The following is a 19,521-nucleotide window of genomic DNA, read 5'->3' on the forward strand; positions in this document are numbered from 1 at the left end:
AAAAACCCCCCAGATAAAACGTGTATGAGAAACAAAGTCATGAAACATATTCCTGTATGAATTATTTAAAATGTGTTGATCTCTTGAGGACTGATGCAGTAAGAAAAAAGTTACAATGTTCTGTCGTGGAAATTGGCCAGGTGGTGGAGTTAAACTCAGTACCTTCTTGCTGTGAGGCAACTGTTTCAAACCACCTCACCACCATGCTGCCCTAAGCTTCAGTTCCACCAGTCAGTAGTGAAGTGCCAGAGTAAATGCCGTAAATAAACCAATGTATAAGAGCACTGGATAAACAGATTAAAAACCACGCTGAGATGACGTGATTAGTATGAGAATTAAAGAGATACTTTTAGTTTCTTATCAGCCATTCACATACTCTTGTTTAGTGGTGTGATTTTTGGGGGGTTGGACAGGGTTAGTGTCCAAGTTTGACAGTGTAATGAAATCTTCATATACCAAATACTTTTCTAGATTTTTTTTTTTTTTAGAAGTTCAATCTGCCCACTTTCAAGCTTTTTCATTTTACATTAAAATTGCAATTTTTGAACATAATTATATCTCAAAAACCATTAACAATTAAAAGCCTGAAAATTTCCGTGGTCTTTGGAGAGGAGCCTCCAAAGACCACGGAAAGGGCAATGTGCATGCTTACAAAGTGGGTGTCAAAAATGTAAAATATTTACCAAAATTACTCTCCCAAAGAAAACTAGCATAACATCTAGAAACTTAACCATGCTTTGTTTATTTGGTGCAACTTGTCATATTTGCTTAATGCAGCATAAAAATTGAATGAAAATAGTATTTCCCTGTTTTTAGTGACATAGGAATGTAGTGTTAAAAATATTATAGATTATTTATTTTGCATTATTGTGAAATAAATTGAAAAAACTTCACAAACTGTCTTTTACAGTGTGACAGGGTTTTGTTTTTTGTTGTTTTTTTGTATTAGTGTATACTCAAATATGGGACTTTACGGGACTGCTTCTTTTTTCACATTTTAACTACCCAGTATTCAGACATGAATATTATCTGTCCCAAATTATTGATGGTGATTCAGTTGTATGGTGCAAACAACATGGTTAAATGCAGCTGTTTGGGTTTAAGTCCGACCCAAGGTCCTTTGGTGTGTTTCCAGTTTTCCTGTGCAATACTCTCCTATCAAATAAAGGGAAAAAAAGCTATCCAAAAATAATTTTGAAGAGGATAACCACTTGTGATATCCATTTACTCTGACTAAGATTAAAGGGGGAAAAAAAGACTAGAACAAATTTCAGGCTTTTATACATGGTAGTCTTTGAGATATTCATTTTCAAACATTTGCTCAGATTTTAATGTGTGCAAAAAAGAGCTAAAAATGAATGGACTGGCTTTCTGAAATATCAATATATCAAAAATGTATTTGATACATGACCCTAAAATTTCACAGGTCACCGAATTAAACTTTAACCCTGTGTACTGTTGATCAATTAGTATAAGTAAATATATTTTATTCTCTAAGGTGTTTTTTTAAAAATCTTTTCAAATAGGTAACTAGTTCCAATCAACTGCAGTATATATGTAACTTTAGTTTTAGTGGAGAACAGCTCCTCCTCTTCTGCAACAAGTGGAAAAGTTTGTGAGGGCGTTTGTTTGTCAGAGTAATGCACCACCACCACCACTGGCGTCGCTGCAGGGTGATAACTTCGTGTTGAGGCAAATAAAAGAGAAGAAGAAGACACTTCCGCTGAGGGGAAGGATAGGCGCACTGCGCAGGTGTTCTGACTACAGCTCGCCTTTATATGTACACCAACCGCATTATTAAAACGGTTAATGATACTTCTCTGTTATATTTTAGCGAACTAGACTTATATTACACACTGTTTTCACTCCCGTGGAGCTGACTGAGTGGTAAAAAATAATTTGTATTAAAAAAAAAAAACAACGGTGGCGCTGTTAAGCTAACAAGCACTAGCGCCACCAAGCAGCCACGCCAAGATGGAGGGATCTGCTTCCTCGGCCAGCGTAGAGGACGGAGCTGAAAACAAACGCCATGCTGACGAAGGGACACCTGAAGAGAACGCCGGTCCATCGACTGAAGAAACCGCTGACAGTAAGCACCCATCAACAGGCCGTGACTTAAACATTTACGTTAACACAGCATCAGTGCGTTCCTGTGCATTGTCTTCCTGCACTCCATCAATAGGAAAATGTAAATATTTGACTTGAAGGCAGATTTAAAAAGTGCTCTTTTAACACCAGTAACAAATATAAAGTTACCAGTTCGAGTTAAAGGCTTCCCAGCATTTTCAGTGGGGCGTATTGAACAAACAGCGCCAGCCCTGGTCAAAGTTAATACTCAGCCATATGGATCGAAAATTATGTGACCGCTTTGATAATCTAGTCTTATGACATTGAATCAGGGCATTGCCAGAAGCAAATCTATGTATTGCCGGAAACATGCTTTTTCTGTAATCCTACTGAATAATATAAATGTTTGGTCAGGCCATAAATAGGGAAGTGCTCAATCTGCGGTATCTCCAGGTTCCCCCCCCCCCCCGCCGCCGCCGCCGCCCAATAATAATCTTTCCCTTGGTATTTATTTCATTTGCTTTAACAATCTGGCACTCTTAATAGAAGATTAACGTAAACGGATTTTAGATTTAGAACTAGTTTTAAATTAGACTTTTCTGATTATTGTTTTATCAGTACACAAACTTTAGCAATCAACGGAAGGAAGTTTTGTTTTCCTGAGCATGGTTGTGTAACAACTAAAGCATTGCTTGTTGTGTTTTGTTTTAGATCAATAGGAAATATTTATTTAGACAGCAAACAATACTACTCATACAGTTTCTCTTGGCTGTTTCCATCCAAAGCATTTAGTATGCTTTTACGTGTATATGTAGGTGGAAGCAGAATATCTTCACTACTTCTACGCCTCGACTTCTTCCTGTTGAGACATCAGACTAAAGTTTCAGCAGGTCAGCAGGCAGATTGTCACTATTCCTTTGTATTAGAGCTGGGCGATAGAACAATAACGATATGTATCGCGATATAACTTTTACTCGATAGAGAAATTAAGCTATCGCGATAGACCTCGCTGCTCTTGTCCTCAAAAAAAAAAAAAAAAAAATAGGTCAGCCAATCCAAATTAAGTAGCGCAGAGCCGAACCAATCACAGCCGCAGCGTCACGTCGCGTGACTTGTTACATACAGCACAAGTGCCAAGCCGCACATGTGTTTGTTTGGGAAGCAGCCAGCGGGTAATGGAGGAAATGAGTGTGCCGACTAGAAAAATCAACCGAGCGTGACCGAAGAGAAAACAGATGATGGTTCCAATGCCGGACAGATTGTCGAACGGAAGAGCCATAGAAGTTCCGTAGTGTGAAGGTATTTCGGCTATTTCAAGTCTGACAAAAAACAGAGTAGCGTGCACTGTAAATTGTGCCGAAAACAAGTCTGGAAATACAATAAACTGGTGCATGCGTCACACTGCGCCACGTTATTGTTCCGGTGAAATGAATTTCTACAATACTGTTACTGTTAATTCTACTCTCTGCAGTGTTTAAATGCTTACATATACACACAGTTACTGTCCCTCCACACATACGACTCGGTTCTGCTTCTATGCCCCAGCTTTGTTTACTTTTTCCCCACCGAGGCTTCTAGACTTCTGATTGGCCAACATTTCTGCACGGTTAGGAATCTAGCGCCACCTGCTGCTTTGGCATGTTCATAGCAGCGTTTTCCTTCATTTCTGCCTTTATGTGTGGACGGGATTAGTTTTTAAAACGAAAACGGAAAATCTCCGTTTTCAAAAATACCCGTGTACGTGTGGACGTAGCCTCAGTCTCTGACTGGAAGCGCTAATTCGTCATTCGGCTTTTGTCAGACTAAAGTAACTGTTAAAACTGTTTGAAAAGCTCAGCTATACAACAAGGAGAGATTGAGAATTTCCTTTTAGTTCTCAGTTTATTTGATATTGACAAAAGTTAGTCAGTTTTGTCTGTTCTTCTGTAAAACAAACTAAGATTTATTTTTAGAATTAATATTTTGTTTCTAAGTGGAATTGACAATTTAGTCTGTTTTGTTTGTTCTATTTTGAAACTTAAACGCTTTAGCGGCTGTCTTTTGTGTAGTTTGCAATATTTGCCTTTATTTATCTGAAAAAGTCTCATGTTCCTTAAGTACATCTACCCTGTTGAACTTCATCCATCCATTCGCGTCCGCTTAATGGATGAACTTATTATGGGAAATAAATATTTAAATAAAAACAAGCTGCTGATTATTTCACATTTTACTTGTGAGCAACGGCACATTTAAATCTTACAAATATAGTTATTTGGCTTATATCGTGATAGATATCGTTATCGCCTGAAATGAAAAAAACATATCGTGATATGAAAAAATCTCATATCGCCCAGCTCTACTTTGTATCCATAAGAAAAGCTTCAATAGGGACATGTTTTTAACACATAAGAAGCACTGCACTTTACAGAGTAACAGTTGTGGTTCACTGCTCTAAATTTCAGAAATATGCGTTAAAAATCTGTTTGGATTGAGTTTTGTTGAAAAACACAGCCTTTACTTATTAATTCTCTAAACGTTTAAATATGAGTTGACATTAAATGAGATTAGGGCTGGGCCATATTATACCGTTCACGGTAATACCGGTATAATGTTAGGCAACAATAGGAAAATGAATTATCGCGATAGAATATGAGTAAAACGCGCATATGCGCAGTGCCTTTGTTTTCATACGCACATGGCCGATTGTTGAGTGAAACAGATGAACCAGAATTGGTTTGTAAAAATGGTGCAACTTCAGTGATGTGGAACTGGTTTGGTGTTTGTCCGTCAGATACACGACAAAGCACATTTTTTTGCAGAACATGCAAGCGGCCGTCGTTATTGTCGTATTTGTCGGACTAAGATGCTCTTAAATCTGGGAGTAATCTGTGTCCTAAACTCCGTATCCTTCAGGTCAAACGAACACTGCAGCATCACTGGGAGTTAAAAACTGTCTAAATTCTTTCATCTTTAATGAAACGATCAGCATTGCTGCTTTACAAGGTGAAACTATGAAGTTTAACTTCCAGGCATCCATGAAAACAAAATGTATTACATTTAACGGAGTTAGAAGTTAGCAGGAAGCTAGCGGAAGTTAGCTCGCTAGTTTCGCTAGTTACCTAAGCATGATATAGCATGTTCTGACAGAGATTTCTGGAAAAATTCAAACGTACAGCTCTGCTATCACGTCCAACATAAATTAAGACAGGAAACTAAACAGCAGTGACATTTGTAGGGTTACTGAAGTTGGGCTAGCTGGTATATAATGATGTGATCGCTAGCGACACAGCTATGTTAGCATAACATAAACAGTGAAGCTGGAGGAGAACACTAACACTTTTCCACTTATAAAAGTTAACGTTAAAGTTCCTGATAGTTAGAGACAAATGCAATCGCATGGCAGGATGCTGTAAACGGATCAAACTTCAGTCAGGAGAACAACTGAGATAATCCATCCACAATACCAGGTTAGGCATTAATATATTGCAACAACATGGGAATAGAGCAGAATTCATTCATTAATAAATCAATGGTACAGAAGTGGAGGAAGCAAGAAGAATGAGTTTAATAAAATTTGATTCTGACTGCTTTGTTTCGCTTAATGTGCCTTATAATCCCGTGCACCTTATGGTCCGAAAAATACGTACTGCACACTGCAGTTTAATGTTGCAAAGCAACTCTTTTTAACTTCAGTGGATATTATACATGGTTATGCTCAGGATATGTCAGCCCATTTCTACTGGAAATGCCTTTTGGTTAAACTTTCAGCAAGGAATTTGCATTTGCACTGTTACATTTTTATAAAGCTTTAATGTACATAAAAACCAGCTTCTTGTTTAAGTGAAAATAAATGGAAGGTTGTCTTTTTGCGCTAGTAATGTTGTGGAGTTGTATTTTGTCTCGCATCAATTATATCGTCGGTTATATCGTTATCGCAAATTTTCAAATATATATCGTGATAAATATTTTTGGCCATATCGCCCTGCTCTAAATGAGATTTTATCTAAACATGGTTGTCCACAGTGTGCAGGTGCTTTGCGGACATTCGTTAACCATTTACCATGTCTATTAAAAAAAAAAAAAATGCAACTACAGCAACTGTATTAAATAACAAAATAATTCATCTTCAAGGTATTTTAGCCCTAAACAGTGTATTTGCACCTCAGTAATGACACTTTTTTTTGTTGTTGTTTTTTTAATAAGTGTTATTTTTCTCCTATCATTTCTTTGTTTTATATGGAAATTGTGCAGTTGTGTGATTATACTGTAAGCTCAAGTTACTTTAAAATAAAGACATGTTTGCGCCTCTGTTTTTTGTTTTGTTTTGTTTTTAAATTTCCTTTCTTTTTTTCTTCTCTGAAAACAGGAGTGGCTTTGACCTCCTCTTTTCCCCTTTTCTATTTTTAGGGAGTGGGGTTTTCTGCTGTCAGCATTGTGGAGAAGGCTTCAGAGAGGAGGCAGCCTTCTTGAAGCATTTGCGTGAACATCCACAAGAAAGCATGTATTTGGACAAGCACATGGATGAGTTACATGATGGAGAAAAGGACAATGAAGCGCTTCACTTTTGTTCTTTATGCTCATCCTCATTTATTGACCTGAGTGAATACCACTTGCATATGGAGAAGAACCATGATCAGATCTCTCAAAAGGAGACTGGTATCCGGATTAATGCTGCCATAGCAAAGCAACAAACTTATGAATGTCAGGACTGTGGGAAATCTTATGGTGTGATTGGACACTTTCTCAACCATCAGCGCTCACACAGACAACCCTCCAAATCAGTTTTTCATGACCTTCAGCATTTGAAAAAGAAGTCGTTTCAGTGCGAATCTTGTGGGAGAAATTATTCTCGTGCTTCAGCTCTTGATGCCCATCGTCGTTGTCATGAGGAAAAGTTGATTAAGCCCAGAAACAGGAGTTCAGGAGATGCAATTCCAGCTGGGGAGTCATTAGCAGAAACAAAGGCAGGTGAAAGTCAAACGGAGGATTATTCTGAAAAGGTTTTTACATGCTCATGTGGGAAAGCTTTTTCTGCCCTGATGCGACTTAAGACTCATCAGAGATTTAGCCGCAATAGTCAGTGCTCTCCTGAAGAAATGAAACAAAAGCCAAAGAAGAACTGCAACGAGTTTTACTGCAGCGAGTGTAAAAAGGGTTTCAGTGGCCATATTGCTCTCTTTAACCATCAGCGATGGCATGCCAATCATGGTGATAATTCTGCAAAAAGGTTCCCATGTGAGGAATGTGGAAAAGTGTTCATGACTCTTACGTTCTACTACAGGCATCAGCGCACTGCACACAGTGACGAAACCCCAGCAAAGTCATTTCACCATCAGCTGTGCCAGCTACAGAAGAAGGCATTTGAATGTAAAGATTGTGGGCTAAAGTTCTCCAGGTCTTCGGCACTTCATTCTCATCAGCTTCATCACACAGATGTTTTTAGAGAAACTGAGAAGGAGGCCCAGATGTGTTCCTCTCTACCTCAAGACCAAATGGCAGAAAGCGGAAGACCAGAGATTGACTTGGAAACGTCTACAGAAGGAAAAGTGCAGCTGGACAGTTTGCCTCCGACCAACATGACTGAAGAGTTGTACATAGTTGAGACTGATGAAGACATGGAAAGTTATGAACCCGGTGACTTTAACGTACAGGTGATCAGTGCAAGTGAGTCTGAGGATGAGCCACCCCAAGATCTGAATCCTGACCTGGAGCTGGTGTGTGAATCCGATCAGGAGGGAAGAGATGACAGTGATATTGTTTCCAAACCAGAAATGGACTTGAAAATTGTACAAATTGATTTTGAGCAGGCTGATGAGCCGATTGCACTGATAGCGAGGGAAGCTGAGAATAAATCAGCAGAAGACAGGTTTGATTGTCCAGAGTGTTATCGCTGGTTTTCTAGTTCTTCATCGCTGCGTGTTCACAGAATGTGGCATGGCGTTTATAAGAGAAGACAGCAGGCACAAGGTCAGTCAGCGCCTTTTTACACATGTGACACTTGTGGTCATGAAGCAAGTAGCTTTGAGGCACACTGCCATCACATACAGACCCACGGTGGTCAGATGCCAAGCAGCGATGCATTTCAGGAGGTGGAGGGATTAGAGAAGAAAAATCTGACGTGCAGTGAATGCGGCAAAGTTTTCTCTCGTTTGTCTGCTTTGGTCTCTCATCAGTTGCATCATCCCAAAAGAAAACAGTTCCAGTGCCCAGATTGCACAATGTCTTATTCGCATGCAGCTAGCCTATTTAACCATATGAAAACCTGCTCTGCACAAAAAAAGGAAAATATTTCAGTCAGTAAGAAAGAATACAATCCAAAGAAAACCCTACTGGGCCCAAAGATCTATCATTGTGAGCAGTGTGGAAAGGGATTTTGGTCTTTAGGTGCTTTCTCACACCACAAGCAAAATCCGACAGAGTGTGCAGATTTGAGGCTGAGAAAAGGTGTCCCGGGATCCTCTGTTAATGGACACCAACGCTCTAGCATGAAGGTTGCATGTCCGGTGTGTGGCAGAAAATTTCGGCACAGAGGCATCATGACATTGCACATGCGAAAGCATGAAAATGGAAATCACAAATGCGAACTCTGCAACAGGTCATTCCGCCTTTTTTCCAGCCTCCTTAGACACCAGGTAGTGCATAATGACCAGTTGCTCCCACCACCCATCAAGTCTTTTCAGCATCAAGTTGAACAGCTGAAAAAGAACACCTACAGCTGTCCTGACTGTGGGAAGTTGTTTTCACGGGCCAAAGCACTGCAGTTTCATATGAAAAGCCATGGCTATGAGAGTGGGCATTCTCCATCATCATCGTGGTCCAGAGTCACGCTGGAGGATCTACAGTGCGCTACATGCCTTGCACATTTCAACAGCAAGGTCTCTTTAAGGGTTCATCAGAAACTGTGCATTAAAAGAGACAATCAAGTCGTTGCAAATACAGAAAACGATGATGCTCTAAGATTGTGCGAAGGCAGCGTGGATGCTAGCACATGGGAAAGCTCTGACCAGTCAAAGGTACGTACACCAGTAAAGAGTGAAATGGATGGCACGGAACCAGAGATGGAAAATGACACAGGTGAAGGAGAACTGGAAAACCCAACTGCATCCAATATGAAATACAAATGCAAAAAATGTGACAGAAGCTTTTCAGTAGTTGGGGCTTTAAATTTTCACAAAAGAATTCATGCTGAGGGCTACAGGTCTTTACCAAAATCCAAACTGGCCATTTCTACAATGTTAAAAAAACCTAAACAAGAAGAGCAGGGTAAAGGACTGTTTCACTGCTCTGAATGTGGGAGACGGTTCATGTCTAACTCAGCCCTGGGCTCCCACAAACGATGGCACAAAGAAAAGAAATCTTCGCGGTCCCTGCTAAAAGATGATGATTTGAAATCTCTTAACCACAAAACCATAGATGGAACTTTTCAGTGCAAAAACTGTGGCAAACAGTTTTTTAATCACCGCGTTCTGCAGCGCCACCAGATGTTTAATCCACCATGTCAAAGCAAAGCTGTACCAGAGCCAGATTTGAGCAGCAACGAACCAGGCAAGACATTTGTGCAAGATTTACTTCCAGCCAAGCACAGTAAAACTTTAGAGACGGGAAACGAGGCGTTTGACCAGGCTCCAGAACAAGTCAAAATAAATTGCAGTGAGAGTGATGCCGTATTACTGGCACTGAAGCCAAAACCTCACCAGTGTCCCCTCTGCTCGATGACCTTTACTAAAGCAAGAGGACTACGTGCTCACAAATGGCAGGCCCACGCAAAGAGCACAAAAGGCAAACGCAAAGCTGCTTTGCGCAGAAAAAAAGAGCCTGTTGCCTCAAGTAGTGAGATGAGGAAAACTGGAGATTCATCAGCAGCAGATAACACCAGTGTGATGTTAAAAAGTAGCACAGTTGACAGAGATTGGATGAAAATCACATTGGATTCTCCTGTGAAATTGTGTCCAGACTCCAGGGAATGGGGCATTTCTGAAGGCGCCCCCAACTTTAAGAGAGTTTACCTGGATGTGAAGCAGGAGTCGAAACTGGATAATCAAACTCCTAGAGCTGCAGCTGAGGTTCCTCCACAAGTCAGCTGTGTATCGGAGAACACAGCCAAATGCTTCTTCAAGTGTGATAAGTGCGGGAAAGCTTTCCAAACGGAGGAACAATTAGGGACCCATAAGGCAAAGGCACAGAGTCGGCCTTACTCCTGTGCTCTGTGCTGCCAAGGCTTTTGGACTGAGAATCAGCTACATCAGCACCTTGCTTGGCACGACGAAGTCCGCTGCCGTCTGCCGAATGAGGTACGCTATAGACTGAGTGCTGCTATGACCTCAAAGCCTCTAAAACCCAATCCCCCCGCTGCTGACAACAGAGAAAAGTTTTTCCCATCTTCTAAAGTGATTCGGCCTACGCTCAACTCAGCGGGCCAGTCACAAAGTAGCCATAAGTGCCAACACTGTGGCAAAGCCTTTCTTTCACCGACCGAATTACAGAAACACAAAACGGAGCAGTGCAGCAGCAGTGACTCATACCATTGCTCCGTTTGCCCCAGGACCTTCCGTGAAATCCAAGACCTCATCGAGCATCACCAGGAATGTATCAGCGATTACAAAAGACAAAGCGATGCTCCTGCTGCTGTCTCTGCAGGAGATTCCAATGGCCTTACTTGCCTTGAATGTGGAACTACTTTTTGTCAAGAAACTGATTTGCACCAGCATTATATTGAACACACCCACAGAGTGAATTAAAGCAAAGAAACCTGAAAAGACCTGAAACAATGACTCTGTACATAGATGCTGGCTTTTCTGAAACTTCTAAAAATCTTTGTTAGAAAATTTCTTTTTTGCACCTTTTACTTTGGCTAAATAGTTCCTAATTTGTTCGTATAGTTTTTGAGATTCGTTGTACTTAAACATGTAACACTGGACTAGTATATGCTGAGCAGAACTGGCAGGTAAAATCGGTAACAGAGATCACTCTATCCCGTTATTAAGTTGATGTTAGTTCTATTTTGACCTGCACCACAAATCAAGACCAAGCAACCAGACAGCACCAGAAAGAGCTGCACTGTGCAAGAGTTAAGTTTAATGATCTGACTGGTGGTGGTACAAATGTGAAAATACAGTGTTGTTTTTTGGGGGGGGAGCACTGATGTCATAGATCTCATATTTTTTTGCTGTTTTAAATTGACCTGTTGTGAATGTAAATTGAACTTGATTAATTTCTTTGGGGACCACTGTCTTTCATTTTCAGACAAATTTATGCATGTAAATTGCCCAGAGAAATGAAAAATGCTGTTGACACACTACTTGCAAAGTGTAGAAAGACATGCTAAACAATGTTGCGCCACACGCATGTGCTAATTTTGCTGCTGTTTTTGTTAAGAACTGATGTTTTGTTGAAGGATGATTGACGTTTTGCATATTTTACAGAAAGATAAAGAACCTGAAATTCAGCAATGCGTACTCTTTACATAACCTGGTAGGAAAAACAAAATTCTTGTCTAACATCACTTGGTCACTTCCATTATTATAAACTATACTACGTTCATTGTATGCTTTGTACAATGCATTACGCATTAACTGATTTATAAGCTCCTCTGTTGATTCTTTATAGTGTTATTTCTATTGTGTGATAAAATATTCATTACTTTAAAGTAGCAGTTATGTTCTTGTAGTATAGTTCTAAGTAGTTTGTTATATTTATTTGTTTTTTATTCCTAGAAGTCAAAGAAGTTGAAAATAAACGAACTTGTTTTTGCCATGATTAATGGTTGTGTGATTAATTCAGTCAGTCTGCATATTCTAGTCATGTCTGGGTTGTTAATATTGTTGTTTCCCATTTCACGATTACTTAGCTTATGAATATGCCAATATGCGGGTGACATAAATTGCTCTCGCATTACTACATTTCATATCTAGCATGTATTAAATAGAACACCTTGATGTGTCAAAGGAGCAAACTAAAAGTTTGCTACTAAAACAATGTACAAATAAGTAAAAGCATGTGTTGTTGATCATATTAGTTAAGGCTCTGCAGTGATATAGGTCCAGTTTCCTCCAATTTAAAGATGTTTGCAGTGCCTGCTGTAGCACTGATCAACAAACATTTTGTTCCTGGGATTCTTTCACCTGTACTTCCACTAATTTCACTTACTGACTCCAAATATGAGAGCTGTTTTCTTCTAGCTTCACGTTTTTTGTCGCTGTGATGTTCCACTGATTCACTGGATAACAGGACTGGACAGAAATGGAGATGCATCTCAGTGTTTAAGACATCAGTGCACTAAAGGTGATTTTCTTGGTCCTGATGAACATGAACTGATGCTTCATGATGAGTTCAAAAGGAAAAGTAAACCAGCTGAATCAGCAGCATTCAAGCATGTTGTTTCTTGGCAGTCACATAGCTGTTAATAGTGCTGAGCTTGTGGATAAACATGCTGAAAGTATATCAGATAATGAGTGCCAGAATGTCACTGAAGATGCACTTTCTACATTTTCTCCACCAGATCTGTGTGATGTCAGCGATAAGTGCCGCTAAAGATTTAACCAAAATATGAAAGTGATGAAAAACTGATATCAGGGAAAATTGAGTCAGAGCATGATGAGTGACCACTGTTGGTTCTTGCAAAGAGAAATGAATGTGCAGTAAAATCCAGTGCCTCAAACATCTCTGAGCACCCTGAGCATGCTTGTTTTTATTTTTAGCTAAATTGATAGAAATATGCTTAAATGCAACTCCGGTGTCGTCTTTAAGAAAAAAAACACAAAAAACAATTTTGTTGGCAAATAGTTTAAATCCCAGATATAGTGTCAGTATATTGTTATTAAAAAATATTGAAATGGCAACGTGACTCTCAAAAACCTAATGTGTAGGCTTAAATCAGATTTCTTATCTAAAATCAGTGTAAAAAAAATTCTCAGTGGCAAACAAGAAAATTTTTGAATACATCAGTGTAATCAGGAGGTGCTAAAAGATGTCTTTACTGTCAGTGCTTGGAAATCAGTATTTTTATGCTTAATTTTAGGTTGTGTTTTTTTTTTTTTTTTTTTTTTAAATTTCCTATTTAAGTTTATTTGAGTTTCGGTTTTGGGGGGGTTTGGGGTTTTTTTTGCACAATTTTTTTTTTTGCTGACGTGATCACTTTCTAATGCCTGCTGAAACAGAATAATTTATCTCAAACTGTCAAAATAAAATATTACTCAGACTTTCCATGTAAAACACAAGCTGCCATAATAATCTACATGGTAATTAAAATTTTCTCCTGTTGCTCTTTGCAGATAAAGAACTCAGTGTTGAATGTAAGGACTGTGGGCTGAAGTTTGCACAGCAGGAGCTCTACGAGACTCACCTGCACCAGCACGCCGTGGAAGACGAGGAAACTCCGATGGAAGAGGACAGGACAGCAGAAACAGTCTCTGAGAGAGCAGACGATGTAGAAAGCAGAGATGAAGATGTGAGAAATACACTTAGACAGGGTTACACCTGCGTGACCTGTGGAAAGAAGTATAAATACCGTGTTTCGTTCCAAAAACACCAGCGTCTCCACAGGAAGACGACCTCTAAAGGAGATAAAACAAATGCAAACATGCAAGAGGAGACGAGAAAAGAAGACAATGTGGAGAGAAGTGAAGTTGAAGGCCCAGGCGAGGATGCAATGACTGCAGAGCGTGACAGCTCTGTGGAGTCTGATTGTACAGAGCCTGTGTGTCACTCAAAGGTTTCCAAACTATCTGATGGGTCTGAATCAGAAGATGTACGATCGCAAACCAGAGGAGAGGTGGACGAGAGTGAGTCATAGCATGAGAACACATTTTATTATTATTATTAGTGTTTACTGCACCCTTGCTTAACAGCATGTCAGCATGATACTACATGTTCACAATTTACACTAAACATTTAATCAGTACCAATACTTACTGTACTTAATAACTTTTTTTTCCTTTGTAGATGAGGAGCACAAAGTTGAATGTAAGGACTGTGGGCTGAAGTTCGCACAGCAGGAGCTCTACGAGACTCACCTGCACCAGCACGCCGTGGAAGACGAGGAAACTCCGATGGAAGAGGACAGGACAGCAGAAACAGTCTCTGAGAGAGCAGACGATGGAGAGAGCAGAGATGAAGATGTGAGAAATACACTTAGACAGGGTTACACCTGCGTGACCTGTGGAAAGAATTATAAATACCGTGTTTCGTTCCAAAAACACCAGCGTCTCCACAGGAAGACGACCTCTAAAGGAGATAAAACAAATACAAACATGCAAGAGGAGACGAGAAAAGAAGACAATGTGGAAAGAAGTGAAGTTGAAGGCCCAGGCGAGGATGCAATGACTGCAGAGCGTGACAGCTCTGTGGAGTCTGATTGTACAGAGCCTGTGTGTCACTCAAAGGTTTCCAAACTATCTGATGGGTCTGAATCAGAAGATGTACGATCGCAAACCAGAGGAGAGGTGGACGAGAGTGAGTCATAGCATGCGAACATGCACACACATAGATAAGTGGTAATAAGAGTGCTCGGATTCTGATCTTAGGTGATGACATGCCAGTTCTTCACACGTCTCCAAGCTGACCATCTCAAGTTTGCCTGAAAAATAATTCAAAGAGGGGAGTTATACTTATTAACAGGAAGTAAGCAAAATTCCAGGTCTCTACTGGCCTTAGTTTTCTTTGAAAGAAATTTGCTCGAAGTCCCTAAAATATTTGTTTTACTGACAGATCTGAAATGCTGTTGTTTTACAGGCAGGGAACTGAGATTTTATGTACAATTTTTCATACAAAAGGCTCAAAATATTCTTTAAAAGAGTCAATTTCAGGTGAAAAAAAACACATTTTCATCCAGCTATGACACTATTGCACCAAATCTAAATGAACTTGTTTGTAAATAACAAGTTCCTTTTAATATTACATCCAAAGTTTGTCATGATGATCGCTCTGATTTTCCTCAAAATAAATTCTTTATATCCATGCTTAAATTTGGCAGCCTGAGTCTATAATACATTCTAAGATTTCCTGATTTAAGATTAAGAGTCTAAATTTCACGTGGTGCTTTTTATTTACAAGGTGAGATAGCATGCTTACGAAATTTTATAGACCACAACCCAGTGTAAGGTTTATGCCACAGCTGCTGTAGATTACGTTTTGGTAATTACCAAATCGTATTTTATTTGTCTGTAATGTGCAAGCTCTTTTATCAAAATTATATTTTTAATGCTATAATATAATTATTGCTCTACTCCATGTATTTTAAAATTGACTGCTTTACAAAAGAGCTGAGAAAAAATATAAAGTATGTTATTATTTGGTTAAGATGGCAAATTACAGTCATTTACTTGTATTTGTGAATAGATGAGTTCTTTTTAGTGTTTGAATGATTAATTTCCGAGTTCTTAAAGAAATCTAGTGTGCAGCTGAAATCTGGGTGTAAAAATGCAGACCCCAGTTTATTTTCCTAATCTCTAAAGTTTTGGAGTTTTCTTGTTTTTATGACAAGTGATGTAATAAATGTAAGCACTGTAACTTTTGAGGCAGTTTGATAAATTGCATTTTCACATTTATATTAAATTATTGCTACGATAGAATTCTTAATCAAGAATAATCTCACCAGTGATGCTGAATCATTCGGCTATTAAACTAAACAGAAACCATAACTACTCCACCACAGTGTTTATTTCTTTTGCAAGAACATAATACATATCAAACTAAGTGAGTGCAACACATTCACTTTCCTCAATTGTTTGTCTTCAGTGTTAATAAAACAAATGTTATTCAAAAGTGTTTCCAGTCACAAAATATGTAATTCTCAGGATTTTGATGTTGTTCTCCTTAAATACATATCTGTGTCCAGAGGTGGAATCATGAACTTGTGTTTTTGTGTTGTAACGGCATTCAGCACACATCTGTTCTTTCTGTGCAGAAAAATCTACTTGCTGCATGATTCAGTTTAAATTCTTATAAAATGGGAAAATGAGCAAAAACATGATCTTAAATTTAACAGGAACTTTTGTGTGTCAGAAGCTGTAAATTAAAATCTGGTTTCTGCAGGATTCCAGATCTGCTGTCAGAGGCTGGACATCCAACAATTTTAAGTACTTCAAGCATCTATCGCTGAATGTTAATTTGAGCTACACTCCTTCCTGAGGGTTTATATTTATAGAGCTTTGGTATCAAATATTTAAACATGTAAAGAACCTAGCTCAGATGACTTGACTGGATAGTGGGATATTAAAATAGGTCCTCAAAAATGATAGAAAAACATAACAAAAAACACCTACTTTCTTCTCCTGAAATACTTAAGTGGAGTCCAACCTGTACTTTTTGTTTTGTTGGTTTTTTTTTCTTGTTTGTTAAAATTTTAGCAGTTTAAAGAGTAATGTTAAAAATTGTGCAAGTTTTCCACAGACTGTGATCAGTTGGTTGCTTTACATCAGATGGTAACTTTGTGACTGAGCTGTCCTCCTGAATTTGAGAGAAACTTTCAGATGATGAAAAACAGAACGATCATTTGTCTAAAATAATTTATAAAATCATAACAGGTTTATTCTACTTCTTCATACTTACCCTAAACATTTAATCCATGTCAATATTTTTTGTACTTAAAATTTCTCCTGTTGCTCTTTGCAGATAAAGAACTCAGTGTTGAATGTAAGGACTGTGGGCTGAAGTTTGCACAGCAGGAGCTCTATGAGACTCACCTGCACCAGCACGCCGTGGAAGACGAGGAAACTCCGATGGAAGAGGACAGGACAGCAGAAACAGTCTCTGAGAGAGCAGACGATGTAGAAAGCAGAGATGAAGATGTGAGAAATACACTTAGACAGGGTTACACCTGCGTGACCTGTGGAAAGAAGTATAAATACCGTGTTTCGTTCCAAAAACACCAGCGTCTCCACAGGAAGACGACCTCTAAAGGAGATAAAACAAATACAAACATGCAAGAGGAGACGAGAAAAGAAGACAATGTGGAGAGAAGTGAAGTTGAAGGCCCAGGCGAGGATGCAATGACTGCAGAGCGTGACAGCTCTGTGGAGTCTGATTGTACAGAGCCTGTGTGTCACTCAAAGGTTTCCAAACTATCTGATGGGTCTGAATCAGAAGATGTACAATCGCAAACCAGAGGAGAGGCGGAAGAGAGTGAGTCATAGCATGAGAACACATTTTATTATTATTATTAGTGTTTACTGCACCCTTGCTTAACAGCATTTCAGCATGATACTACATGTTCACAATTTACACTAAACATTTAATCAGTACCAATACTTACTGTACTTAATAACTTTTTTTTCCTTTGTAGATGAGGAGCACAGAGTTGAATGTAAGGACTGTGGGCTGAAGTTCACACAGTGGGAAAACTACGAGACTCACCTGCACCAGCACGCTCTGGAAGAGGAGGAAGCAGAGATTGAAGACCACATGGTAGCAGAACTAGTGCCAGAGAGAGAAGATGCTGGAGAAAATGGAGATGAAAGCATGATTGGTAATACAGCTGAGTGTGATGAGAGCGATTCAGCCCAAACAGGGACCTCAGACCCGATTCAAAGCTTTGGAGTTTCCACCGCCTCAGTGAAGAATGCACCTAGAAAAGATTATGTTTGCTCGATCTGTGGAAAGATTTACGCGTACCTGGTTTCTTTCAAAAAACACCAACAGCTGCACGAAAACGAGTCCTCTGCATCAGCGAAACCTCCGGACGAGTCAATTTTGCGCCAGTACGAGTGTCCAGATTGTGGGATGCTATTCATCAGACGAACACGGCTAATTTCCCACCTGAGAGTTCACAGAGCAAGCATTTCATTAAAATCAGCCCCTCACAGATGTGATACTTGTAACAAGGACTTTGCTTCTGCGGGGCTGTGGTTGGCTCACGCTGAGCTACATAAACAGAATCCATTTTGGTGTTTGAGCTGCACTCGCGGCTTTAGAGATGAAGCGTCACTAGACAAACACCTGCAAAATCACTATCACAGGCACGGGAGCCTCCGCACGTCTGCACAACCCACAAGTCACTTCAGCAACCATGGCGGAGCTAAGCAGAGCTTCTCCAATCCCGGAAAGGTAATTTCGCATCAAAAACAGCATCGTACCAACTCTGTGAACCTGGGAGGTTTGATTCAAAGAAGTGCTCCTCTCCCTTGTGTTGAAGAAGAGCCAGAAATGAATGCAGACTTAAAAGAACGACCAGAGGAGGAGGAAAGCACACAGAAAACAGGGCTACAAAGCCCATGTGAGAAGATCGAGGATCGTGACAGATCTGACAAGTCAGACTGTGGAGAACCGGTGTTTCACTTTAAGATTTTGAGACAAGCTAACTTGGCTGATCTATCTGACGAGTCCAAATCAGGAGATGTACAGTCAAAAACAAGAAACAAGCCGGACGAGGCAGAGTCACAGGAAAGAAACGTGCACAGCGACCATAAGTACTGGGAATGGGAGTGCTTTGACTGTGATATGGGCTTTGATGATGTGGCAAAGCTGCACTCGCATTATATAAAACATGCAACTGGGGAGTTGCCTATACTGTGGGATAACACAGAGGGATGAGGTGTCACTGAAGCATTTGATTTCTCATCCCTGCTTCTGTTCAGATTTTTTTTAAGGACGTCACACAGCTGCTACAAAAAAACTTTTGCTCTTTTTTAAAACATTTTTTTTTACTTATTCCTGATGAATTTATTTTTAAAAATCATGCGTTACAGTACCCTAACAACAAATATCTACACCAAGGAGGCCTTTTTGAGGTATAGCCTCAATGTGCTTTGAGATTAAACTTTTTAAGGCATATTTTCAGTACGTAAAATCCAAGAGTCTGAGAAACATTCTTGAATTAAACAGGTCAAAGAAAAAAGGAAAACTTGAGTACAGCTGTCCACTCTGTTCCTTTAATGTTTTCCTTAAAAAAAAAAAAAAAAAAATCCTGGGGAATCCTTTCACTGCAGATGTTGACACGGAGAGGATTTTATGAATGTGCCAGTTGAGGATGTACAAGACATCTGTCTCTGAAATTAGACACACTGATCTTCATGTCTTCTTGCTCCTGTCACTTCATTCTCTCCTCTCTCCAGAGTTTGTGGAAGGTCACAGGTCACTGTGAAATGTGGATTACACACTGTTGTAGGAAATCTTCAGTTTTCTGTCGGTTTCCCACATAAAAACTCTTGAACACTGTCTCACTCACTGCTGGGATATTTATTGAATTCCAGCCTTTGTGTCCATCCGACTTTTATCAAGTAAATGGACAATATTCCTTCTCCCTCACCTCAATTATTCCAGTATCCAGAGGTGTGCACAGATATTTTGTGTGAGATGTTTTCCAAATAAAAAGGCATATTCTTTTATAGAAGTTTCTGAAGTCTGTTTTTATTTTTGACATTTTAAACGTATAATTAAACTCAGACACACAACTAACCAAATCGACATGTGCTTTTTCTGATGTAGTAAGTGGAGATGTTTTTTCTTCTAGTGATTAATTAGGTTTATGACTTCAAAAAC

General features: G+C 39.4%; 1 protein-coding gene across 4 annotated transcripts; it reads left to right on the top strand.

The window, feature by feature from the left end:
- The first annotated feature begins 1,728 nt into the window (after positions 1-1,728).
- On the top strand, positions 1,729-19,372 carry LOC101470237 (uncharacterized). Of its 4 annotated transcripts, XM_076889729.1 has the most exons (6): positions 1,729-2,089; positions 6,454-12,327; positions 13,317-13,826; positions 13,987-14,496; positions 16,657-17,166; positions 17,327-19,372. In XM_076889729.1, exons 3-6 carry the CDS (start codon positions 13,424-13,426, stop codon positions 18,571-18,573), a joined length of 2,670 nt encoding a protein of 889 aa, XP_076745844.1. In that variant the 5' UTR covers positions 1,729-2,089; positions 6,454-12,327; positions 13,317-13,423; the 3' UTR covers positions 18,574-19,372. The 4 variants fall into 4 exon arrangements, with proteins under 4 accessions (XP_076745844.1, XP_014267094.3, XP_076745845.1 ...); XM_014411608.3 differs by lacking the exon at positions 6,454-12,327; XM_076889730.1 differs by lacking the exons at positions 6,454-12,327; positions 16,657-17,166.
- Positions 19,373-19,521: the final 149 nt, after the last annotated feature.

The sequence above is a fragment of the Maylandia zebra genome, linkage group LG11 (assembly GCF_041146795.1).
Source record: "Maylandia zebra isolate NMK-2024a linkage group LG11, Mzebra_GT3a, whole genome shotgun sequence".
In the NCBI taxonomy this organism is placed as follows: Eukaryota; Metazoa; Chordata; class Actinopteri; order Cichliformes; family Cichlidae; genus Maylandia; species Maylandia zebra.